The 25977-nt window shown below is 33.5% G+C and overlaps 7 protein-coding genes across 7 annotated transcripts; 2 read left to right on the forward strand and 5 right to left on the reverse strand.

The window, feature by feature from the left end:
* Positions 1-10: 10 nt before the first annotated feature.
* On the reverse strand, positions 11-2295 carry LOC123217948. The gene is made up of 3 exons (XM_044639047.1): positions 1632-2295; positions 783-968; positions 11-634 (listed from the first exon to the last, which is right to left on the reverse strand). The coding sequence occupies exons 1-3, from the start codon at positions 2079-2081 to the stop codon at positions 353-355; spliced, it is 918 nt and encodes a 305-aa protein (XP_044494982.1). The 5' UTR covers positions 2082-2295; the 3' UTR covers positions 11-352.
* Positions 2296-3793: 1498 nt separating this feature from the next.
* Positions 3794-5150, reverse strand: LOC123219074 (glyoxylate/hydroxypyruvate/pyruvate reductase 2KGR-like). The gene is made up of 2 exons (XM_044640796.1): positions 4537-5150; positions 3794-4428 (listed from the first exon to the last, which is right to left on the reverse strand). The coding sequence occupies exons 1-2, from the start codon at positions 4957-4959 to the stop codon at positions 3910-3912; spliced, it is 942 nt and encodes a 313-aa protein (XP_044496731.1). The 5' UTR covers positions 4960-5150; the 3' UTR covers positions 3794-3909.
* A 220-nt stretch (positions 5151-5370) lies between these two features.
* On the reverse strand, positions 5371-8828 carry LOC123219073 (glyoxylate/hydroxypyruvate/pyruvate reductase 2KGR-like). Its single transcript, XM_044640795.1, has 2 exons — positions 8297-8828; positions 5371-6047 (listed from the first exon to the last, which is right to left on the reverse strand). Exons 1-2 carry the CDS (start codon positions 8717-8719, stop codon positions 5529-5531), a joined length of 942 nt encoding a protein of 313 aa, XP_044496730.1. The 5' UTR covers positions 8720-8828; the 3' UTR covers positions 5371-5528.
* A 1222-nt stretch (positions 8829-10050) lies between these two features.
* Positions 10051-12537, forward strand: LOC123219832 (rop guanine nucleotide exchange factor 12-like). The gene is made up of 6 exons (XM_044641825.1): positions 10051-10388; positions 10461-10732; positions 10825-10899; positions 11011-11280; positions 11370-11690; positions 11781-12537. Exons 1-6 carry the CDS (start codon positions 10076-10078, stop codon positions 12183-12185), a joined length of 1656 nt encoding a protein of 551 aa, XP_044497760.1. The 5' UTR covers positions 10051-10075; the 3' UTR covers positions 12186-12537.
* Positions 12538-12885: 348 nt separating this feature from the next.
* Positions 12886-14032, reverse strand: LOC123219831 (photosystem I reaction center subunit VI-2, chloroplastic-like). The gene is made up of 3 exons (XM_044641824.1): positions 13828-14032; positions 13613-13739; positions 12886-13200 (listed from the first exon to the last, which is right to left on the reverse strand). The coding sequence occupies exons 1-3, from the start codon at positions 13953-13955 to the stop codon at positions 13021-13023; spliced, it is 435 nt and encodes a 144-aa protein (XP_044497759.1). The 5' UTR covers positions 13956-14032; the 3' UTR covers positions 12886-13020.
* Positions 14033-16514: 2482 nt separating this feature from the next.
* Positions 16515-17134, forward strand: LOC123218313 (30S ribosomal protein S17, chloroplastic). The gene has a single exon (XM_044639695.1). The coding sequence runs from the start codon at positions 16589-16591 to the stop codon at positions 17039-17041; it is 453 nt and encodes a 150-aa protein (XP_044495630.1). The 5' UTR covers positions 16515-16588; the 3' UTR covers positions 17042-17134.
* Positions 17135-18625: 1491 nt separating this feature from the next.
* On the reverse strand, positions 18626-24915 carry LOC123219513 (homeobox-leucine zipper protein GLABRA 2-like). Its single transcript, XM_044641508.1, has 11 exons — positions 24686-24915; positions 24299-24564; positions 23743-23860; positions 23294-23488; positions 22490-22867; positions 21904-22005; positions 20223-20432; positions 19863-20037; positions 19504-19775; positions 19334-19420; positions 18626-19261 (listed from the first exon to the last, which is right to left on the reverse strand). Exons 1-11 carry the CDS (start codon positions 24764-24766, stop codon positions 18881-18883), a joined length of 2265 nt encoding a protein of 754 aa, XP_044497443.1. The 5' UTR covers positions 24767-24915; the 3' UTR covers positions 18626-18880.
* Positions 24916-25977: the final 1062 nt, after the last annotated feature.

Below are 25977 nucleotides of genomic sequence, written 5' to 3' on the forward strand. Positions count from 1 at the left end.
TGTTCACTAACACAATTGAGACTATAAATCTCTCAAAAAGTAAAGATTTTGGCTTTTAACAGTTGCAGCAATATGGACCAAAACTATACAACATTCACATAATTCTTGACAATCTTCTCCTTTGGCTCAAATTCTTGGTAAAATGAACCTACATTTACTCCAGAATCCTGTCAAGAGAACAAAAACTTCATACATACATTTCTATACATTATTTTCAAGACATTACAAACAACCATGAATAAATCCATCACACCTTCACCAACCGTGTTTGATTACATAATCTATAGAAGAAGAAAGTTTTCATTTTCCCATGAGGTTGAAGAGAACATGGCTTGTTAAATCAACATGACTATCACTCGTATGTGCAGGAAGTTTTCTTGAACTTGATGGGTTTGTTACTGAGAATGTCAATGGCTAAGGGGCAGGAGATTTGATTTTTGTGTGTTGTCTTCACTAACTTACCCACCACTTCCCCTCTTGACCTGATTCCAAACTTCAATGTCAATGGAACTTCACCCCCAGTTTGAGAATTGACAGTTAGACTTGATCCAGCCCCATAGAGTGGAACCTTGTTTCCTTCCAAGTTCACAGACATGGCTCGATGACTCTTTCTGGGTTGATAATATTTTTTCAACTGCAATCAAAATGCAGCAATGAAAGTAAGGTTAACTATAATAGACACATAAGTCCACAGTACAAATATTTCATCTGGCTCAAGCTCACAAATGCATTGTATACTCAATTAACCTATTGATGGAAGGATGTGTTTGCAGATTAGTCACCTGACCGGTTGCAATAACAATCTCTGAATAGACAAGATTGATAGGCGTGGAGCTGACATGAATGCCAAATAATGTAGCAGGGTTGTATACATTTATCTTCAAGGTGCCATTCATTGTGAGCATCTTTGTTGGAACTCCTGTGGAGTCTGAACCCTCACCAACATAGAAATTATTCACTGACAAGCTCTGCAAGGACCACATTTTGTTTAGGCAACCATAAAATCCAAAATTCATATCAAAATTACTACAGTAAATGGAATCAATTTCTTTTTTTCCATAGCCTCATACGTCTACATCAGAACATGGATTGATCCTGGCAGAATCATGCCTTCCATTCGATATTTTCCTTCTTTTCATGAAGTTATCCCTAAAATTTAAGCTTCTACAGTCTCAATTGAAATTATAGTCTAGATGGCCCCCTTTTATCATTCTACTAATAAAAAATAGCCTCATTGACTGCAGAGAATGAAAAGAGGGATGATAATCAGAATTCCTTCACAGAGAGAACTCCAAACACATCAATTCTATCCCAATTCCCAGGAAAAAATATAAGCAAGAAATAAGATTCAGAAACTAACATTCTAACCCTTAAAAAACCAAAAGGCAGAGCAAGAGCATATGACTCAAAAACACAATTAAAAGACATTCGCATTTCTTTTAGAATGCAACTGATTTAGAAAACCCAATTATTCTTCTAGAAATCTACAAAAGCTCTAATATCTGACAGCTGCTTTTGTGACAATCCCATCTCTGTAAACTGTACTGATTCAATTTTCTAACTGAAGCTAAATAAGCCGACAGACATGTTCGCATAAAGAAAAAAATCAGAAAGAAGCAAAATTGGCATACCTTGACAGTAATTTCAGCCTTGTAAGGCCTGCTGGCACCCCAAATGATCAAACAAAACACAGTAAACAAAACAACAAAACTCAAAAGAGCCATAAGGGCTTGAAACCTTCGAGTAAAGGCCTTTTCTTCAAACTCATCATATTTCCCCTCCTCCAATATCACATTACACTCGGGCCACCCTTTATCATTCCTTTTCCTAGAGCCCTTTCTCCCAGAAGACGACCTGAAAATACCTGAAAACCTACTGGCAGAAGAATTCCTCGAGTGGCGACCAAAGGATGGATGTGAAGGAGACTCCATGGGACTCGGCTGCATAGAAGATGACTTGTCTCCATCATGAGAGTCCCTGGAAGGGCTCTGCACATAATAAACCGGACGTTTTGGTGATCTTGATGGCGATGAAGGAGCTAAACTTGTTATATCCGATTCAGACTTAGTTGAAAGCATCATTTTGAAATGTTTGAAGCAAGTATATGTAATTTGAAGAAAGAAACAAACCCAGATGGTGGAATTGAGTGCTGGATATATGAAACAAGAGAAAAAGAGAGAAAAAAGATGTAGAAGTAAGAGTGTCGGCAATGCATGGTGAGGTTTTTGTAGAGAAGAGAGTGGCTAACAGATAATATTTCAAGGCTTGGAGACTCAACCAAAAACCAAACCTCAAGGTAAGGGCCTTAGTGTCGGTAGCCTTTTTTTTGACACATGACACAATACACTAAATGGCTCCACTTATCTAAAATAAAGGGCCCGTCTATAATCATTGAAAGTGATGATAGGTTCAAAATTCTAGATATTGATAAATTTTTAATTTTTAAATATTTTTAATTAAATAATATTATTTATTTTTAATTTTAATAATAAATTTTAATAAAAATATAAATTTTTAATTTTTTAAATCTAAAAAATAAAACTTTATCATTTCAACAAACCTTTGAGTGGTTGGGAGTAAGTCTTTTGGCCAAAATAAAATGATAGAAGGCTTCTTCGATAAAAATTTATGGATATGGAATTTGTTAATAAATTATAATTAGCCGCTGGGTTAGGGCTGCAAATAATAATATGTATAATTTAATTTGGTGGGTGGGGTTTTGACAAGCCACCTAACCTAGATTGGTCCTCTAATTATTTATTTCTTTCTTGTTCTTATTGATGCTTGCTTTTGGATTATGCGAAATTAGCAACACTAGAAGGAGCATTATCTTTATAATTAATTTGGCGTATAAATGTCATTATCTTGCACCACTAAACAATGATAAGTTTACAACTTTATGGAAAGGAACATGAACCACTCAATTATTGTAGTGCTGGCCTGGCCTTGACTTTTGTCATTTTGTGAAAGCTAAGTTAATTACAGTCTAATTCAAGCTGCGCCAATCCTAACATTATTGAAATGTCTTTTCTTGTAATCACAAAATATGTATTAGTTAATAAATAATCATATGCAGGATGATTTATTATTTTATAGATAATATATTATTATATAATTTAATAATTTTAAATTATAAATAAAATAATATTTAATTATATATAAAATATATATATTTAATATATTTTTAATTAAAAAATTTGAAATAATATGTTTAAAATATTAATAATTAACGTTTTTAGCAAGTAGGATTTACACTTGACCACAGTCTTGTCCAATCTGACACTGAAATTCGGAATGATCTCGAGTTTAGGCCAGAATTCAATCGGTCCTGCAGCCACCCCAGCTTTACCGCAGCCAGTAACAACAGCTCTAATGGAGAAGCAACAAGTGTCGATGGACCCATTTTGGTCTTCAAAGAGACAAAATTTGAACACTCTGAAGCTGTTCTTAAGCTCTTCTTTCACGTAGGTTGATATTGGGAAGACCATCAGGGCACATTATGCTGTCCCTGTTATTTGAATTGAACTGATCTAGCTAAGTTCAAAGGGGCAGAATAGATTATGCATTTTCTTCTTTTCTTTTGGTTTGCACAGCTTACTGTCCTGTAGTTTAACTGGAGTTCTCACTTCTAGTACCATTATACAGGCACGAGCATTAACAAGGACAAAGTTTTGCTCTTCAAAGTACCATAACCTGAACACTTTCAAGCTTTTCTCAAGCTCTTCTTCAGGGTAGGCTGATATTAATGAGGATGAGTTTGCTAATGACTGAAATTATTTGGAAGGATAAAAAAGGCCATACAATATATTCATTATTGATTAATTGTTTCTCAATTTCTCAAACTGCAGCTCTAAAATCATCACAACATAGAGAACAATCAAATTAGGCTTGCAAGTTTGCAAAAATCAATCAAACTGCAGGAGTGAGCAATGGCTTGCTGTTGAAGTGATTCTTCAAGTTTCCAATGACAAGATCAGCCATGGCCTGGCGAGTTTCCACTGTGCCGGTTCCTGCATGGGGCAATAACACAACATTTTCCAGGCCAAAAAGCTCTTCAGGGACTTGAGGCTCATTTTCAAACACGTCAAGTCCAGCACCACCTAGTCTGCCTTCAACCAGTGCTGATACCAGCTCAGCTTCATCCACCAGATGGCCTCTACCAATGTTGATGACAACACCCTTTTCACCTAACGCATCGATGACTTCTCGATTGATGATGTGTCTTGTTTCTTCTGTTAAGGAGCATGCAGCAACCAGGATTTGGCAGTTTGATGCCAGTTCTATAACATTGGGATAGTACTTGTAGTTCAAGTTTGGTTTCTCAGTTTTTGAGTGGTAACTGATATTGCATCTAAATGCCTCTGCTCTCTTGGCTATGGCTATGCCTATTCTGCCCAAACCAATTATGCCAACTGATTTTCCAGTGAACTGACATGAAAGAGATGCAAATTATCAAATTCTGAAAGATAACTATATAACAATTAATAAGTGTCATGAAATATTGATTTGGGAAACAGAATTGACAGAGGCACAAACCATAGTGGTCAACTTATAATCTCCCTTCTTCCATTTCCCACTTCTTACATATCTGTCACTCTCACAAATCTGCCTCAAAACAGCTAAAATCAACCCAATTGCCAAGTCTGCAACATCGTCAGTCAGCACATCAGGGGTGTTGGTAACTCTAACACCCTTTTCCTTACACTTGACCAAGTCAATCTTGTCCAATCCAACACCATAATTTGAGATGATCTCGAGTTTAGGCAAAGATTCAATCAGTTCCGAATTCGCCCCAGCTTTGCCGCTACTAACAATAGCCCGAATCGAGTTGCAGTGAGCCTTGATGAACTGATCTTGGTCTTCAAAGTGCCATAACTTCAGCAGTTTGAAGCTTTTCTCAAGCTCTTCTTCGATGTAGGTTGATGTTGGGCAGACCATCAGGATACATATATTGTCCATATTGGTGTTGTTGCGAGAATGAAAATTGATCTGACCTGAGTTCAAAGCGGTGGAACAGGCTCTGTAATTTCCTGTTTTTGTTTTGTTTGGCTTGTGTTTTTGTGATTCCTGTAGTGTTGTCGTTTTCTGTAGTGCTCTGCAGGGCCGGCCACCGAAATTGGCTTTGTTCAGATTCTTTGTCGTATTTAATTATAAAAGCAATTTCAAGTCAACACATCCGTATCGACAGCAATTTTTTTTTTTTTCCATTTTATCCATCAAAACTTGGCTTCATGTTCAGGTTTATGTAATTTTTCAGAGTTACCATGAATTTACAGAACTTCTTAAGATGAAATAAGGTTTATGCTAATGGATAACACTTCCCCTTCCTAGTTTTCCGGGTGCATCAGATTTTCTCTAATATAGTAAAAATTACTTAAAGCATGCTGATTAAGATATTAAATTATCTCGTTCATAAAAAAGTTCAAAACATGTTTTAGCAAGTTCTTGAAACAATTATCTTCAAATAGAATGTGTTGCAACAGCGAGAAGAAGCGACAGATTGTAGCAATCACATCTTCATGAAAAAATCAAACCACAGGAGTAATGAGAGGTTTGTTCAGAAAGTGAGCCTCCAAGTTCCCCAGTACAAGGTCAGCCATTTCTTTGCGGGTTTCAACTGTGCCACTTCCAACATGTGGTGTAAGGACTACATTTTCAAGACCAAACAGCTCCTCAGGCACATGAGGCTCATGTTCAAAGACATCGAGCCCAGCCCCACCTAGACGACCTTCAACCAGTGCAGAAACCAGAGCAGGTTCATCCACATGAGGACCTCGCCCAATATTGATTAGAACACCCTTTGGTCCCAATGCATCCATGACTTCGCGATTGATTATATGGCGGGTTTCTTCTGTTAGTGGGCAAGCAACAACCAGAATATGACAGTTGGAGGCCAACTCAACTACACTTGGATAGTATTTGTATTTTAAATCTGCTTTCTGTGTTCTGGAGTAGTAACTAATTGGGCAGCTAAATGCTTCAGCCCTCTTCGCAATAGCCATGCCAATTCTTCCCAACCCAATAATTCCAACTGTCTTTCCAGTGAACTGAAATAAATATGAGAAAAAATTTTCAATTAGAAGAGAAAAAAATTTCAAAGAAACACACAGCACAGCTGAGTCATTAATTGAGAACAATCCATTGTAAAAGCATCACCTAACAAAATATATAAAATTGCACCAATACCATTAATTTTATTAGTCACACTAAACGATCAGTGTGTTATCTGTTGGGTACTGATAAAAGTTCTATTAGCTCAGAACTCAACAGGTGATATGTTATAACTTTAATCTGCTGTTCACACATTTGCCAAAACATAATCAGGTTGCAATACACAGCAAAGCTGAGGGATCTCTCATTGTGGAAGGAAATAATGACACAAGCAGAGGTGATCTACTGAGAGCAATAAGTAAATTTCAGCTGGTACTAAGAATATTAGATAAGAACAAAGATGGTGAAATAACACCCAACTGTTCCTATCAACAAAACGGTTGATATTTAATTCATTAATAGACACTCAAGACAAGTTAATCGAAGTTCAAAACATAATCTCACTTATTTCAAGAGAAAAGTACTGAAGGCGTAAACATGGACTTCTTTTTCTTCATTTTTTAGGGTAAGAAACACGGAATTGAAAAACAGCAATTGGTCGTAGCTGGAAAATGATCCATCTTTCACTTAGGATTCTGAACAACAGGGCATCACACGTAAAGTATGCAGAACTGAGCCCACTCTAACTGTTTCTAGATAAAATAAATGCTTATAGTAGCTATTGTAGAATTGAACTTCACCATTGTATTTCAATTCACAACCAAACAATACGTATTCAATTTTAGCTGCTCAAAAGCCAGATAAGTAGAGACATTAAGGCAGGTAAAAGCAAGTCCTACGTAATTTTCATATCCAAGTAACAACTATCACAAAATTAACTGACATCACACTTACGAAGCATTTTCATTTGACCTCCTATAAAACCTCTGTTCTATACTTATCTTAACTAACACATACACATTAACCAACTTAAAAGCAATGAAAGAGTTGAAATGTTTATGCAGTATAAATTAAGCAAACTAATATAATATTTAGCTCTTTATCTCAAACAGGGTAGTTATATAAAGGCAACAGGGAAAAATACCAAATTGGTCAATGAAACTATTTCAAAATCCAAAAGAAACATACTCAGATGCAACCCTAAAGCAATTACTTATAAACAGGCAAGAATATGAAACAAACAAACATCCACAGTTACACTTATGCTCTCAGCTTGTGAGTTGTAAAATATTGTGATATGAAACAAATTGCTTAACCTACATTGAACACCTATATATTGCCAAAGTGCACATAAAACAGCGGCTACTTCGCCTTATCAATATTTTTTTCATAACCTTAATTTTTAAATGTAAATCAAGGGCAATGGACTGCAATGGTACAATCAGAAGAACTGCAAGAGCCACAAACAGAGAGAAAAACACCATAACCAATAGCATTTGTCAGCATACAAAATAATAAAGAATGAAGTTCATGCATTATGAAAATTAAGTAGAAGAAACAAACAATGTTTATTAAACGGGGACTTAAAATCCTTGGCATCCCTCAAACAGAGCTTAACAACAAATAATGTAATACTCAAGTCGATCCCAATATATCTATGAACTTTTTCTCAATATAAATGTAAGCCCTCAAAGTATTTCTTCACTTCCCAAATCATCATATTATCAATTCCCACTTTTGCACTCAAATGTTACTCTCATTGAGCCTAGGGAATTTCCAATTCTGTGGATTTCAACCCCCCGCCAATGAGTAAAACAGAGAATATAATGGCAGAGTATGAGAATTGAACAACTCTAGCTGAAATTGACAAAAGTACTCAATGAAACCAACTCCTCACAAAAAGAACAACACAAAATACACTTGTGAGGGAAAAAGAAAGAAAAGAAAAGGCTAGAGAATCAGTTTTGATATATAGAAGCAGCTTAAAACTGATTCAATGCAACTAACCACTATATCATCACCATCACCAACATCACATAACAACCCTTTACAGAATTATACTTTTTTTAACATTTGAGTTCATGTATGAGGTCATTATTCATAAGGCTATAATGGTTTTAGCACTACTTAACGATTAGACTCTAAAAACAGTCAAAATTACCAAAAAGTTCTCAACTTCATCAAATCCATCACCAAGAAAAATGGTAGCAGACCATTAAATCAGACAATTTCAACACTAATCCATGAAAATCATAGACCAAACCGGCATTTGACAAGAAAAAAAAGGGGGGAAATTCCCACTAACCTTAGTAGTCAACTTAAAATCTCCTCTCCTCCACTTGCCACTCCTGACATACCGATCACTCCCGCACAATCTCCTCAACACAGCCAATGTCAACCCAATTGCCAAATCCGCCACGTCATCAGTCAACACATCAGGAGTGTTAGTGACTCGTATACCCTTCTCTTTACACTTCCCCAAGTCAACCTTGTCAACCCCCACACTGAAATTCGCCACGATCTCTAGCTTCGGCAAAGCTTCAATCAGTTCAGCGTCAGCGCCTGCCGTGGCATTCCCGACAACTGCACGGATGCTGTTGTTGTGCATCTTCACGAACTGGGTCTTGTCCGGAAAGTTCCAGAACTTGAACAAGTTAAAGCGCTTCTCTAGTTCTTGTTCCAAGTACGTGTTCATGGGACACACCATCAGAACACCGATTGACTCCATTGGAATGACGAAAAAGATAACCCAGTTGGCGTTATGTTTAATCTTGATGGCCTTTTTATTAGATGCACCGAAGATAGATGCGCCGAAGATTGGTCATGTCATATGTGCCCAATATTTTGGGAAAGTTTCCTCTCGGATTAGTGGCTTATGGCCTCAGGTGTACTCCTAACACGACATCGTTTTCTCAAAGATTATGTGAATATAGTTAAAAGAAGAAAAAAAAATGTTTATTAGACCCACAACATAATCTTAAATATGCCTTATTTTTTTCATAATCCAAGTGGGTATCATTGTTTTACTTGGTAAGAAGCCTTATAAGTTATATTGTAAATTTAGATTAAAATAATAACAAAATTTCCCAATTTGTAATTTTAGAGATACAATGACTTTTTATTATAAACTAACAAAAGGAATGCCAATTTGTGAATAGTATTTATGAATGGATACAAATTGAGTCAAATTTAAACATTTTTAACTTGAGTTTAGTTCAAATAAAAAATAGGTCAATTTGAACTCATTTAACTAAAAATAAGAATTATTTGAGTTCCATTTAAATAAAAATGATTTGGTTTATATTCATAATTTGAATCGATTATTTGAATTTGTGACTTGAATTTAATTCGAATTTATCGAATTAATAATTCAAATTCATGAGGTATGGGTATATAAATAATTCACATTCAACCCTAATTTAACCTTATTTTGCACTCACCAAAACAAGAACCACAATGTAATTAATTAATTGTCAAACTTCTCTGTGAAAAGTTTCAAACAATGAGGATAATGTTGATTAATTATCAAATTATGCATCCAATCATACATAATATTGATTGAGTCAATTAAAACCAAAATTTTGCTGCATTAATTTTCATTAAGTAAACCAAGAACCAAATTCTCAAAATTTAGATTCATTTCACATATGAAACACATCCCAAAAACCCTTTTATTTATGTAACTTGTTAAAGAAAATCAAATGAGAATCACATACTAAAACATTCTGGTATTCTATTTATAAATTCGTGGTGCCACTTCTTATCTTACTGGGGGAACAAGAATAATGGTAAGCATTACAACCTTGGCTATCCACCCTGAATTTTTGGCAGCTTTGACTTGCAAATTTAACAATGACCATCCAATTTATCAAGAGTAATCCCTCAAACAATAATTTGAGTTTCTTTATGCTCTAAATATGCACCCCACGTTCTTCCAACCCTCTTTAACAAATAATAAAAACTACAAATAATCTGCCACAGGATCTTCACTGCTATATGTTGCATAGATCTCTCCTTATTTGACAGGTTTTCTTCCTTTTTTTTTTTTTAGCTGTTCTTGTTCTTTGTACACATCCTTGGTGTAATGGTTCAACAAGAGCAGGAAAGTTATAGGCCTAGACTGTTTCATTCCAAGGGGATGCATGAACATTCTGGCAGACATTCTAAGAGTTTGAGCATTGAGAGTGCTAGTAGATTGGAAGAACCTGCTATGGAAGATGGGAGTTTGTTTAGGATTGCTTCGAAGGCTCGAAGCGGGCAACCTTCATCGGAAAAGCCACAGCTTGGGAGAGCTGTTACTTGTAATGACAGGATGGATGCTCCCGTTAATCCCAAGCCTAGCCTTCGCAGGGAAGATACTTCGGATTCATCTCAAATTATTGAAAAACTCCACCAGGGTCTGTCCAATTTTAAAATTTTTCTACTACTGTCATATGAATAGTTCATTTAACATCATTTCTTTTGTTTAGATATGAAGCAAATGCAGGAAAGGTTTGCAAAATTGCTCTTGGGAGAGGATATGTCTGGTGGCGGAAAGGGAGTTTCATCAGCTTTAGCATTGTCGAATGCCATTACAAACCTTGCAGCTTCTGCATTCAGCGAGCAAAACCGTTTAGAGCCCATGGCACCTGAAACAAAAGCAAGGTGGAGGAAAGAGATTGATTGGCTTTTATCGGTGACTGATCATATTGTTGAATTTGTTGCTTCTCAACAGAAATCTAAAGATGGCAGCAATATGGAGGTACTTAAAAAACTATGTGATCTTAATTTTTTTTTTTTAAATTTTCTGGGATCAAATTATTTATATGAATATTCTGTTGTTGGGTTTAAAAGATCATGGTGACACGACAAAGAGTTGATCTTCTTATGAATATCCCTGCATTGCGCAAGCTTGATGCAATGCTGCTTGTAAGTACATTTATCTGTCTTGCAGTTTTAAAGGCATATGCATATTCAATGTTCAAAGAAGATCGCATCATGAAGAAATTCTTTCATCAGAAATAACTCTTCAATGTGCAGGATTGTTTAGACAATTTCAAGGAAAAAAATGAGTTCTATTATGTAAAGAATGCCCCAGACTCAGAAAAAGGCGGTGCCAAAAGAAATGATGATAAATGGTGGCTGCCTACGGTTAAGGTTCCTGAGGGAGGTCTATCTGAAAATGCTAGAAAATTTATACAGTGTCAAAAGGATTGTGTAAACCAAGTGCTTAAGGCTGCCATGGCCATAAATTCCCAAGTTCTATCAGAAATGGAGATCCCTGAGAATTACATTGAATCATTGCCTAAGGTAAGTCAACAGAACAAGTCTTACTAAAATGTTGCATATATTCATGACTAAAATCAAGACCTCTCTACTTTCATATGGTGCTGTGCTAGAATGGGAGGGCAAGTCTTGGAGACTCAATCTATCGAAGTATTACAGTTGAATTTTTCAATCCTGATCAATTTCTCTCCACGATGGACTTATCATCAGAACACAAAATCCTAGACCTCAAGAATAGAATTGAGGCTTCCATAGTGATTTGGAAGAGGAAGATGGTCCAAAAAGATGGAAAATCAGCTTGGAGTTCAGCTGTAAGCATGGAGAAGAGAGAACTTTTTGAAGAGAGAGCAGAGACCATCTTAATCATCCTCAAACAAAGATTCCCTGGAATTCCTCAGTCTTCACTAGACGTTAGCAAAATTCAATACAACAGGGTATAGAGACTTGTGTTTTTACCTCTTACAGAAACAATAGCTATGTCATGTCCAAAGAGCTTTTTCACTGATTTGATCTTTGCATAACAGGATGTTGGGCAGGCAATACTGGAAAGTTATTCCAGAATACTAGAAACTTTGGCCTACACAGTCTTGTCTCGAATTGAAGATGTACTTTATGCTGATTACGCCATAAAAAATCCAGATGCAAGTGAATCTAGAAATCCTCTAATAGATACTGAATTGACAGGATCAGAATGTTTAATGGAACACAAAAATGCAGATTCAAAGATACAAACACTGTTAGATTTTATGGGTTGGGATGCGGACCAAGGTGAGAATGAAGAAAGTAAGGATGGAGAAGATCAATCAGATGAACCTGCCAAAGAAGTTGAAGGAAAATTAAGACATAAAATTGCTAACATAATAACTCAGAAGAAGGTTTCTTACCTTGAGACCTTAAGTGCTCTAAGAAGTCCGACAGCACGCCATTAAGTAACAATCATAAGGGGGAGAATGTAACCCATCTAAAATTAAAAAAAAAAAAACCTGAAACCAGAAAGAGAGAAAAGAGATGAAAAAGAAAACACTAAGAGTGAGAAAGCCTGACCTTCAGATGTAAATCTTGGGACTCCAGAGGGGAATCTTCATGAGTTGCTGACTTGTGATTATTTATTCTCATCTTGATCATTTGTAAATACGGAAAAATGAGTAATACTGCTGTTTTCAGAGGTGATTTTTTTTTCTTGTACAAGTAAGGGCTCTTTTAGCAGATAAGTAGCCACTGAAATATGTTTCAGTGATTTGTTTCATCTTGGTTTGGTCCAAGCTTGCTGTAATCATCATTTGGGATTGTATGAGTGCTGTATGCTTTATGTATTGTTTATTCATTTCTTTCTTTTGATCTACATAATAACAATAACTTATTACTACAGAATTTTAAGCACACAAACTGTCTATACTTTATACTGCACATGTTTCTGGACTATGCATCTACAATCCCCCCTGTTTAGAACTCAGCAAACTCAAGGGCTTTCCGGTATCAGATAATAAAGTTCATAAAACATATAGCCAAAACTTGGATAGAATTCAGAATTGCAATTCCATTATTCTCCATACATTTTAAGTCAGTGATTGAATGATGATAAGACTTAACTGATAATTAAACAAAGAGCTCACAGTTAAATGCACAGAATTTGAATTGAAGCAAGAATATATGCATTGACAGTTGAAGGAGTCTTAAGTAGGATTTGGAGAAACTTACAAGTTTATATTGAAAAGAAGATACACACAATCAAAGTTCTAAAAATGAGATCCATCTTAAACTAATTTAGATCTTGCCACGGGGACCGAGCTTAGGCGGAAGTTGAGGACCCTTCTTGATTGGTAGAATGTCACCAGAAGCAGTTGAACTGAAGTATGCAAGGGTAGAACCACCTCCCAATATCAAGAACTTGAGCAACAATCCTCTCTTTGTGAATGGAGCAGCAAATGTCTCAAAGAACTTGCTCTGCAATTCCATATGCGTACACAATATAAGTTACCTAAAATATTTAGTTTCTTATGTTTTTCTATTAACAACCAATCATGAACCAACCTCAAATCATGACAAAAAACCTATGCTCTAATCCAAGTTTTGAAACAAATGCCTTGAAAATTTAATTACAATTTAAGAATCATAAATCAACATAGCATGGAAAAACTATGGGCATTGCTATAATTTGTGAATGGTAATTCTTAGTTACTTCTATTTCTATTGCCATTATTTACAGAATTGAGTACCATTACCGTAACCTAAAAAGCAAAGCTTACCAGCACAGTAGGTTAGAGCACCAGTACTTTTTTAACCAAAATTCATGCCCAAAATAATTTTTAGTTTTTTTCTGCATACAAATATAATTCAAGGCAAAAAACAAACAAACCTGAAGAGGGTTGTATGGAGATGGAGCATCAGAGCCATACAAATCCCACTGCCCAGTAGTGTTACCCAAATCCTCCAAATCAAAGTACACACTCTTGTCGCCATACTTAGCCACAACAGCACCAGTTCTGCAGTCACCAACTCAAAAAATTAGCCAAATTGTGCCCAATAAACTTCTCACACAAATTGTAATGATTAAATATTTTTGGTACAAACCTGACGTTTTTGAGTCTCAAACTCTGGCGAGCTGCCTTGACTGAGAGCTTGGTTCCTGCAAGGGAGCTGCCGCCAAGGCCCTTAATGGTGGCTGGTTGCACAGCAGCTATGGTTGCGAGAGATGCCATTGGCCTTGGTTTGGAGTGAGTTAGAGCTTAGTGTTGCTGACTGAATATCTATCAGGAACGTATGTGCAATGCATATTTGGGATTTTGAAGTTTTGAATGGATCTTAGTAGGACACGTGGCGAAATTGGTGTTCTTTTTTAGAGGTTCTTGCCTTCCATTTATGTGGTGCCATGTGGATGGGAGCCGGATAAGCCTATCCATTTCATCATCTTATGTGAAATATAATCCATATCTCGGTGCCGATGGAAGGCCAAATCACTTCTTTCAACCCAAAGTTTGGTGAATAATACACCACATTTTAAAGTTTAAAAAGCCAAAATTTAACCCATTTTCAAATTTCATGAGATTTTCATTAGAGGTAAGCGTAAAAATAGTCTTAAGTAGGTTTAAAAAATCATTGTATGGAAAAAAATTTTTAAATGGAGCCAAAGAATTTTAGATACGTGAATGTGAGGGTACAATTGTCATTATAATTGTCGAATAAAAGTCAATAGATAATAAAAAAAATGAAATTAATAAACGAATGGTGTGTTGACACCGTGACACGTGGATGGGTGGGAGACATGGAGCCGATTTGAAATGAAAAAATTGGCGACTATTTAGTAGGTTAAAATTTTGTTATAGTTAGTAGTTTATACGTGGAGGGTGACAAATTCTATCAATGCTGAAAACAGAAAAATTGTTGAGTGAATTGATTCTCATGAAGTCGATGATTGACATGTGTGTGGGCAATGTATTAAATGCTTCATGGAGTTTGATACTCGATTGACAACTAGAATTTTTTCGTCATAGTACGACAGTTTAAAACACTTTAAATAATATAAGTAAATGTTAAGTTGATATATGAAAGATGAGATTATCATTTTAAAATTACAGAATTTAGAAATGTTTAACTCTAATCTCTGGTAAAAGAGAAATTGACATGTGGTAGGAGTGGTTGGTAAAAAGAAGAAAAGTAAAAGTAACATTTCTTATCAATAGATTCGAAAGAAGAAAAGTTTAAAGAGGAAAGGTTAAGATAATATTGATTCTAACAACAACGAATGCAGTAAAGTCAAATAGTATTGTTTGAAGATTTAATTTATGTTAGATCAATAAATGAGTGTTAGATGATAGTAAAAGTCAGAGTGTTTATGCTATTTTTAGAGTGTGAGGTAAATAAGACTTATCAATTTTGGGAGCGTTTCTCAACAATAGGGCTTGCAACTTTGTTTCGCACAACGAAAGTTTGGTCTTTTTGTCACTATACTTATATAAAGTAAGTATGGGACATGTATGTTAGGAATTCATAATCTATATTCTAATTGATGCAACAATAGAAATAGGTGAAAAATAAATATTTTAAACCACAAAACCATTTCCAAAATATCTAAGGGTTGTTATATAATGAGCGTTTTAGACTAAAAACCTGCGTTTAGAGGCATTTTCAAACTAGAATCTATTTTGCATTTGTCCCAAACCCTTTTATAACTCGCTACAATGTAATGGGGCCTCTACTCATCTACTTGAAGACATACATAAACATACAAGAGTATGAAGGCTTGTTTGAAGCATGAGTGGAAGTTTTGAGATATTATTTTCTCTCTCTAGGGTAGGCAACCAAGGCTGTAAAACTCTTAATGGGTTATGATAAATGTCCCAATTTAGATTAGACAAATTAAATTATAACCCAACTTCTTATATAGTTCAACCCATTGGGTATCTTATTGCACTTTTGGTCTAATCCTTTTGAAACATATTACTTACCTTTAAATGTCAATAATATTTACTTCAGGATATCAAAATATATTTTCAAAGATAATATACTTAGTATATATTTCGAGGTGACTCACTATATGTGTTGTCAAACCCATCACAAATTGCATTCCAACCCTTAAATAATTAGATTATTGTCGTTAAACTTTTATTGTATCAATCATATACATATAGATCTAGCAGTAAGTTAGACATTTATTATGATATAATTAGATCTATATTTAGTTTTAATAGAGTTTTAAATTGCGATATTCTAATATAATTCAGTCTATATGTAATAAATTTTTAACCTTTTAATCAGGATTATATACTCTTTATTATGTGTAATATATAAATTCTTCATTGTGTTGAAGCTGTTTTAATTAATATTCTATTTGTTAATTAAATTTTGAGAAGAGAAAATAAATTAAACAATTTTATCATATGCAGTCATTTCTTTATAACTACACAGGATAGTGGTTTGAGATAATATTTAATTACCTGTCATAAATATTTTATTAATATTATTTGTAAAGTTAAAAAAAAAAATTTGAGAGCTTTATTATCGAGTCATTATTTTAACATCATTTATTAAAAATTTTAAATAAAAATATCTTTAATTTTTAATTAAAATAATAAATAATATAAAAAATATTATTTTAAAAAATATATTAACACTTAGTTAACAATTAAAAAATAATTTAATTTATTTATTTTAAATTTGACAAAATAATAACTCAAGTCTAAAAATTCCAAAAACAAAAATTTTCCTTTGCTCTTCTCTTTTTCTTATCCCAAAAAGAAAATAATTGAAAAAATTAAAAATAAAAAACAGCCAATCCTATTAACATTTAGAGCCCTTTCTTTCCGCTTCCCTGACTCGCTTATCTTCAGAAACAATGTCTCTAGCTTCATCTCTTCATTCTCTCTCACTCTCAACACCCAAAACCCACTTCCTCCATGGCTCAACCCCTCTCTCTCACGTCTCAAAGCCTTCTTCGCCTTCCCAAAATCCCACCTTTTTTGCCCCACCAATCAGGGCCATGAAAAAAATGCAAGGCAGGGTGGTTTGCTCCACAAACGATAAGACGGTTTCTGTTGAAGTTGTGCGTTTGGACCCTCACCCCAAGTACAAGAAACTCATTAGAAAGAAGAAGAAGTACCAAGCTCATGACCCTGAGAACCAGTTCAAAGTCGGTGATATGGTTCAGCTTGAAAGGTCCAGACCCATCAGCAAGACGAAGTGTTTTCTTGCCCTGCCCGTCCCTCCAAGAAATAGGAACAAGAAAGAAGATAACGATAATAATGAGCTTGGTGTACCTTTAGAGAGTGAACAAGCAGAGAGGGCTTAGTGTGTCTTGCTTTAGTCTTCTGTTGTTGAGGTTTTGTAATGATTTGATACTGTTTAAATCTTAAATTATATTTCATTGTTATGAATTGTGAAACGGATTTGTTTCAATTTTTTATTACCTGTTTTGGTGGGTTTGATTTTGGTTGAATTAAGTTTTTGTGAAACTGTTTGAATCTGGTGATGCTTTGATGCTTTAAATGCGGATTTTTTTTTCATATCGTTGAATTATGAAATGGGTTTGTTTCAATTTGGATATTGGGTTGTTTGTTTTGGTTATTGACTTCCTCTGTTTTAAGTTTGTTTGAGCTTTTGTGGTACTTCATGAATGTGGATTTTATTTGATGAGCATGAAATGAGTTCTTTTTTCTGTTGAATTTGGTGTTGGATGTGGTTGAATTATTAATGATCTTTCATGTTTTAAATTATTTGCTTTTTTTTTAGTGGGTTTTGGTGATTGATGTGTGGCGAATTTTCTCTTTTTGGCCTTGAAAATGTGAATAAATTTTTGTTGGATATAAGCTTGGTTTTGCATTTAGTTTAATTTATTAGAACTAGTTTTCTGTTAAAAGTTAAGTTTCTAAGGTTAAGAGTAGGTGAACTAGTCATGTTTTTAGTGCCAAATTTGAAATCAGGGAGCAAGAAAGAAATGCTGTAAAGGATGGAAATTGCCATTCAAGTATTCATCAAACTAAATAGCTTGTTATTGATTAATAAAACTTATGAATGGACTAGATTGTGATTTGAAGTAGTCCTGAAATTGGAGAAAGCAAAGGACAGATGTTTGATATTATGCTGCAACAACAGGTAATTGACCATCTTTGGAGTGTTAAAACTTTCTTTGGGCTGGCCATTGCTATATTTTTGCATGTGAAGTTTTAGTTATCGACAAGTGTCCTTACATTTTCTGTCTACAATGTTGAATGAAGCTTGATAGAAGTGATAATAAATATTGCAGTGTGAGCACTCTGGAATTTGAGAGTGAAAGGATGTGAAGAAATTTTAATGAATAAGAATTTTTTTGTAGATTTATAGTTTACTACTGGATGCATCGAGTCTGTAGCGTTTAAGTGTTGAGCAGCTTTACTAGTAGTGATTGATAAGTGAATGAAAAAAGTTGCTAAATCTAAGCACTCAAATAGGATTCACTGGTCTGCATACGCTTGTTTTTTTTGGATGTTGAAAGTTATCCTTAGAAAAAGGATACTGTTTGTTGCTATTTGAATTGTGTATGGTGCATGTTTAAGATGATAAAAAAATATTGTTTAAGTGCTTTTTGACATTCCTATTCGAATGTTAATGAGAAACAAAGATTATGATATTACTATGATGTATATTTTTGTTTCTTTGCATATAATGATATGAAGAGAACTTCCAAAAATTAGATGTTATTCATCTCCACTTCATATTGACACGCTGATATATTTAGATTTGAATGCCGAGCAATGTATTGTATATGCCAAAATGTTTTGAATTGCTTGAAGATTTTGTTGGAGTGCAATTTGCTGTTATTTTCTGTTTCTGATAGGATATAGTGATTTTAGCAATGAAAAGAAAAACTGCAGAATGCCAATAATTGAACAGTATATACATGAAAATATTTCTCTTTCCTACTTCTATAAAGATTGTGAATCACGTCGCCCTCAAACTATCCCTTCCGGAATTGGTGTTTACAAAACAGCTAGAAGACCAAGCCCTCCTATCTAATCAAATAATAAATTAAAAAACAGGCTAGCATGATACAGCTCGTCGGCTAGATACTAAAATGTCGACTTAAAAAATTAGAAAAACCTATGAGTTTTACAATTAATTAGTGTCTACCTACTTTATAAAGCTGTGGTGATTATGCATCTTCACATTGCAAGCTTGTCTTAATATTTCTCAATGTGCTTGATACAAGTTTGTTAACAGATTCCACAGATTCCATTGTTAGCTTGGCTGTAGGAGAGCTATTTGTCTGGATTTGGAATGCTGTTGTGAGCAAAGATCCTCCTTCTGTGCTCTTCTCCTCTTGCCTGGAAGTAATCACTAGAGGCCTTGTCTCAAGTCCATCAGGAAGAACAGAGAATCCTGAAGGCAATACAGCAATGTTGTTGGAGTCACATCCTGTCATGACTGACTGCATGCCAGTAATGTCCACAGGAGCATAAACTACCATTGATTCATACGCATTTGTGCTGCTATCTTGCAGTACCCACATGCTGTTCTCTTTCGATTGCATTGACTGGAAAAGAAAGCTGTGTGTTATTTTAAGTGGCTGCCAGTTGAATGAACAGAAATTGTCCAAGAGACTCACCTGTATTGTTACTGCATTGCCACGATCTTGCCCCTTGGCCAAGTTTGCGATCGCTTGAGCAGGACCTCCACTGGACATGGTATCCCACTGATGGTAACACAATTAAGTCATATTTAACAATCCTTAGATGATCTGCCATAGTAATATTTGTCAATTTGAAGTGATTATACCTCATTTCGACGAGCTTCATCTCTTAAGAAATCGAACAGAACATTAGGAGATACAGGCAACCATACAGAAGAAACCGCACACAAGATCACCCCAAGAGGTTCTCCAGGATCATTCAAATTCTTCCTGGAAGAAACCCTTATGTCTTCTCCTGTTTTGCCTGAGACCTTGGTCCATGTATGGTAGCTCGATGCAGCAATGGCACGACAAAAACTCCATGTCATCCGCTGTGCCAACTTCAAAATGCTCTTCCTCCCAGCCAGTGTCGCTACACCTAGAGGTCAATGAAGGGTTTCATTTGCTTTCTTAAATACTAACAAAATAGCAAAAGCAAAATATTTTGTAGCTGATGTTGACTTACCAGTTGAATCCTTTGTAGGAACATTAGTTGCCATGAAGAAAACAAGCCTTTCACATTGCAGCTGCAATGTTGCCATCCAATGCTTTGCACCAAAGGCTAAACCACTGCCAACAATTGTCCTATACATACTATGAACTGGAGCTTTCTGGCACTCGAAATGTTCCACCCATGTCACCTGAACATTTTATCAAAGCATGACTATCATTAATCTTCATCACACAGAACAAATCAATGAATGACTCCATTAATTTCACCTCTACTATCCCCTCCCAGACCAATTTCAATGCCACATAATTTCTTGTTCTTATTTTCTCAAGTGAATGAAGGATTCCAATGAAAATATGTGAATGATGACTGTACCTTACAGTGGCCATTTGATTTATCTTCTATGATGCAACCAGATGGACGTTTTCTGCATTTGACCAGAGATGCATCAATAGTTTCTTCAACTTTGTCAATGGAGACATCAACAATTGCCCACTGTTCAGCACTAATTTGTTTGCAGAATCTAACAAAATAAACTTCTCTGGTTGGCACCATTGGTGTAAGCATTTGAAGCTCGGCAAACATCTGCATTCATCACAGTTCAAGATTCCAAAACGTTAATTTTTTTTTCATTTTACTTAAATTAGAAGTGTGGATGTGGTAAAAATGAGACATCCGATAAATAGCGCATGCTGGGCAAATTTTCCCACCTAAGGTTTGTCTCATTTTCTTTTCTCACCCTTAAGTTTTAAAGAAGCATTTTCCCACCCACCTTTGACATATAGAATTCAAAATATTGGTGTTAATAGTTAAAGGGTATTTTCACAATTTGTAGAATATATATCAGTTACACCACTCAAATAAAAACAAATTACATTTCCATTACCAATTTGGAAACTACTCACTTAGACTAATATCTTAAATTGAGAAAAATAAAACCCTAACAGTGACTATTTTAAATGGTTGAAATAGTATTTTCAAGTGCATTCTTAGCTAGATCGCACTTGGTTATACTTTAGTTGAAATTACACTTGGAATTGTGTGATTTGGCCAAATATGACTTGAATCTCACCATTCCGAGTGTGATTATAGTTTAATCTCAATATGTTATTCCATCAAAATTGCATATGAGATAGTGTGATCCAGCTAGATCACACCCAAGATAGTAATTCAAGCCAATTCACAATAGGTCAAGTTTGATTTGGCCATATTGCACTATCTTAAATATGATTTTATTTAAATCATATCATATTAGTGTGATCTTATCAGATTCGTATATGACCAACTACAAATGCCATTAGTTTTTTTTTTAAATTTATAATTTGTAATAGTAAATTCTTAAATTTAGTACAAATCATGAGTGGAAAACATTTAGTAAAGTTTTGGGTCAAATCTTAATAATATCAATAAATGTTACAAAGTCAATAATCTGAATATTTGTCTTTGCAATGGCCTTAACATGCAATTAACCTATTTCATTTACAACCAGGGATAACAATTTTTGCGCATAATTTTATATATAAATAATAATATATTATTATATAATTTAATAATTAAAAATACAAAATAAAATATTATAAAAATTATATGATAATATATCATTGGTTGTATATAAAAATTATACACATAATTTTATTATAAATAAAAAATGCTATTTTAAAATTCAAGCCATAAATAGGCAAATAAGACAAACCGTGGGTCAAAACGACATGGTCTTATTGATGGAGTTTTTGAAAGTGAGTTTTGAAATAAGATAAAAAAATACTACTAGTGTCATGTTCATGTAAGAAACTACGTTTGAAAGGTGGAGTCTCTGGTAAAAGAAATTTGACTGCTTTTTGTTGAAAAGTGCTTTTACCCAAAAGTAACTTTTTTCAAAGAAAAATAAAAAAACTCTAAAAATGCAGAAAAGAGAAAACTCCATTTACATGTACACATTTGGACCACAAGAAACATTTTGAAGTCACCCCAAGGGAAAATGACTCTCCTCTTTTATTAGATTCGCAATGGCCTTGGGTGAAATGATGCATTTCAGAAAGTTTAATTTATGACTCACCAACTGAACTGCGCCTTCTCTGTTAGGACCTTCGCCATTGCAGATAACATCAACAGTGGCTGCCTTTGAAATCAACCCAGGAAACGTTGCCTTCCATTGATTCTACAAAAACAAACACAAATTTTCTTAGATTTTCATTCCAGAGAAGGAGGTTTCATCTTAGTAATGTTACGTGTATATATTTTTGGTTTACAAAAGTGTCAATCATGATTGTTATTTTATTTTTAATTTAAAATCAATTAATTATATATCTTCATATAATTTATTTACAAATAAGTATACACTTATATGTGTTATTACGTGATTAGATATTTTTTAATCATTAATTCAAAATCACTTAATTACAAAATGATACACATCAGATAAACATCTATTTGTGTAATAAAAAGTAAATACATATAATTCTATTGAATATTAAAATAATAAAACTACGTAAATAAATATACATTAGATTTGTATCATTATAATACTTAATTATATACACATAAATATATATCTATTTATATACTTAAAATAGGTAAGAGAGTATTGCTTGTCTTATGAAAATTGAGGATAACAACATTAGAATCAGTAGTAGTGTAATTACCACATCCATGAAGCTTTGAACAAGCCTGGGAAGATCAACAAAGACAACGCCAGTCTCTCTTGAGGCTTCAATGGATCTTTTGGGCTTGCCGTCGCTCGGATTATCGACAGAAAACTCTTTGATATACTCGTCATAGTTCAGAATTTCACGGCCAGTCTCAACACTTCGAATCCAAAGAGGCTCACTAGCAGTAGCCATCTTTTTCAGCTCTTCCATTGCTTGATTAACCAGTTCCATAATTCTTGACTTATCGAGCCCAAATATTCCAGTGTAAAAATCCAAAGAGCTTCTGTTTTCTTGGTCCTTTCCCGCCGAGCATGAGCTTGTTGACGTCCCTCCTGGTGGCGACTTCCCAACGGCCGCTCTTAATTTTTCAACCTGCACATTAAACCAGATTAGATTGTTATATATAATTAATTAGAATTTATACTTCGCAAGAAAATTAAATGTAATTTTAATTCTAAAAAAATAAAAATAATGAGTGGATAAATATTCGATTATTATAAATATTATTTTATAGTCTTAATAATTAATTATTTATATTTTTATTAAAATTAAATAAATTTATAATTTTAATAAAAAAATTTGTTATTAAAAACATATTTTATGTTATTAAAAGGTTTGAACGACTAACAAAAATGAAACATTTTTTGTCGTTACAAGTTTTTTAATTATAAAAAATAAATTTTTAATAATCATTTTCTCTTTATTAAAATCATAATTTATTTAATTTTAATAAAAATATAATTAATTAGTTGTAAACTAGTTTTTTTTGTTAGGACAGTGTTCGTTGCTTTTTCGAACCTCGACTTTGAGTTTTGCATTTTCTATACGTAGTTGTTGCTCTTCAGTGGTCATGGCGGTGTCCCTGCTAGTGGTGGGTGTGCCACAGTTGGGGCAACAAGCTTTGCTAATGGCTTCTCTCATGGCTTTATTCTCGTCTCGGAGTTTGTCCATTTCGCCTTTCAGCAATGAATTTTCATGACGTTCTTGTATAGCCTGAAATTTAATGTTATTTCACAATAATTAATAATAAAAAAGAATAATAAAATTATCCGTATCTATTTTGAATATATAAGTATACATCTTATTATATAAATAAGTGATTCTAAATTAAAAATAAATTAATACTTAATTACATAATATCATATATAAATATATATTGATTTTTATTTAAACTAAATATATAAAATATTAACTGAAAAGGACAAATTTTGTATCACAATTAAGCAATGAATTAGGCTTGCGGTTACTTTGATTTGTGTCCGACGATTTTGGAACCAAAACTTGACTTGTCTAGGAGCAAGGCCTAGCTGTTTGCTCAGTTGCTGCCTTTGGTTCTCGTCAGGATGAGGAGACTCCTTGAAAAGCCTGTAATTAATTCAAGGTCAAAAAATGCTGACTGAAAGTACATCACTTATATATAAAAAGACAATGCTTTTGTAATGGAAACTTTGTGTTAAGATTCCCCATTTACATATAAAACAAAGTAAAAGCAAGTTACCATAAATTTTTGAGTCACCCATCTCCCTTTAATTTTACTTTTAAATCACTAATTTTTTTAAATAGACAATATTATATATATTTATTTTAAATAATATTATTATATAATAAAATAATATATATATAAAATATATATTTAATTATATATTTAAAATAAATATTCATAATTTTGTTACCTTTAAATTACATCTCGAAGTTATTTGATTCAATTACCAACTGATCCTTAATTCAATAAAAGTATGTAGAGACAAATACAAATAAATACAAACAAACACAAGTATGTAGAGAGGAATTAAATTAACATACGATTCCATTTCTCTGATTTGTTCTGCAGTATGACGATGATACTTCTTCCTCTTTTTCTTTTTGTTTTTGTCTCCATCCTCATCTTCATCGTTTTCGCCTCCATCGAATTCATCCTCTGATCTCGATCTTGCGGGGTCTGAGTTTTCGCTACTAACCTCCACTGTCTCTTCTCTTCTCGATCCTCCACCTCCGCTTCCTTCATCTCCTTCCTCTACCTGCTCATTGTCGGCTGCAGCAGCGCCATCCGCACCGCGGAATATGCCAGCCTTTTGAAAATATTTAAACACGTTAAGTACAAATTAAAGAAGATACATATATATGTATATAACACATAAAGAAGAAAAAATTGGTGGGTTTTAATTGAGTAAAGGTCGATGATGAACTTACGAGACTGAGAGAAAGAGCAGGAGAAGCAAAGAAGTCTTTTGTGCGAGAAGTTGGTGGATTGTTAGACATGTCCACGCCCATGGCAATAAGAGAGCTGGATTTAGGTGATGAAATGGTTGTTTTAAGGAGCGAAAAATGGAGAGAAGAGAGGGAAAGAGAAAGAGAAAGAGAGAGAGAGAAGGGAGTGTGGGGTAGGGATGATTTAAGGATATAAAACAAAAAGAACTCTAAAGAGTAGAAAGAAGGAAAGAACTTTTTTTTTTGGTTGGTCTTGCTGCTGCCGCTGCTGATTAAGTGTTTGTTTGGATGGACAGAAAAGGAAAAGGGCTGGCAGCGGTTGACTGTTAGATATTGAGTGGAAACGTGAAGACTCAACTAACTTCTAAGCAGTTGAATTGAAGTCACCAACGGTATTTTCTGTTTGTATCTATTGGTGGTTAAGCCACGCTTGAGCTAGCCAGAGCGCTTGTATGCAGCTCACTTCATTTATTAATGTTCCGGTTCGGTGTAAAAATCACCTAAATTATAACACATACTCACAATAAAAAAAATATAATTTATAGTTCGATATTATTTAAATTATAATTTCAATTAAAAATTATTTTTTAATTTATCAATTAAAATTAAACTATTTTATAAATCAAATCAAATAAAATTAAAATTTTTAAATGATTCAATTCAGTTTTATAATTTTAATAGAATTATATATATATTTTATTTTTTATTACTTATATTATTTTTTATTTTTTAAGTAATAATATTATAATAACATTTTATTACTAATAATTATATAACTAATAATACATAAGATAATTTGATAACATCTTTATTATATTTATTAAAAAATAATAATTTTTTACTATCAATAGTAATATAATAGATAATATATAAGTTAATCTAATTATCACTTAAAGATTATCAAAATAATTTTAATTTTATTATAATTATATTCTTATTTATTTATTTTTAAATTAAAATATACTTATTTTTATTAATATAAAAAATATTTTAAAATAATTATATTGAAAAAATTAAATAAAATAATATCTTAATAATATTTTTATTATTTTTAATTAAATTAATTATTTATATAGATTATTTTTATTAATAACAATTTAAATTTACTAATTTTTAAAATAATCTGTTGATGTGATGATTTTTTATTTTTTATAATCAAACGCTTCCTAAACCAACTAATACCGTAAGAAGATGAAATTTCTGCAGAATTTATCACTTACCAATTTTATATTATTATGCTTGAGAAGAAATGATGAAATTATAAAAATTAGTTA

The sequence above is a fragment of the Mangifera indica genome, chromosome 6 (assembly GCF_011075055.1).
Source record: "Mangifera indica cultivar Alphonso chromosome 6, CATAS_Mindica_2.1, whole genome shotgun sequence".
Classification (NCBI taxonomy): Eukaryota; Viridiplantae; Streptophyta; class Magnoliopsida; order Sapindales; family Anacardiaceae; genus Mangifera; species Mangifera indica.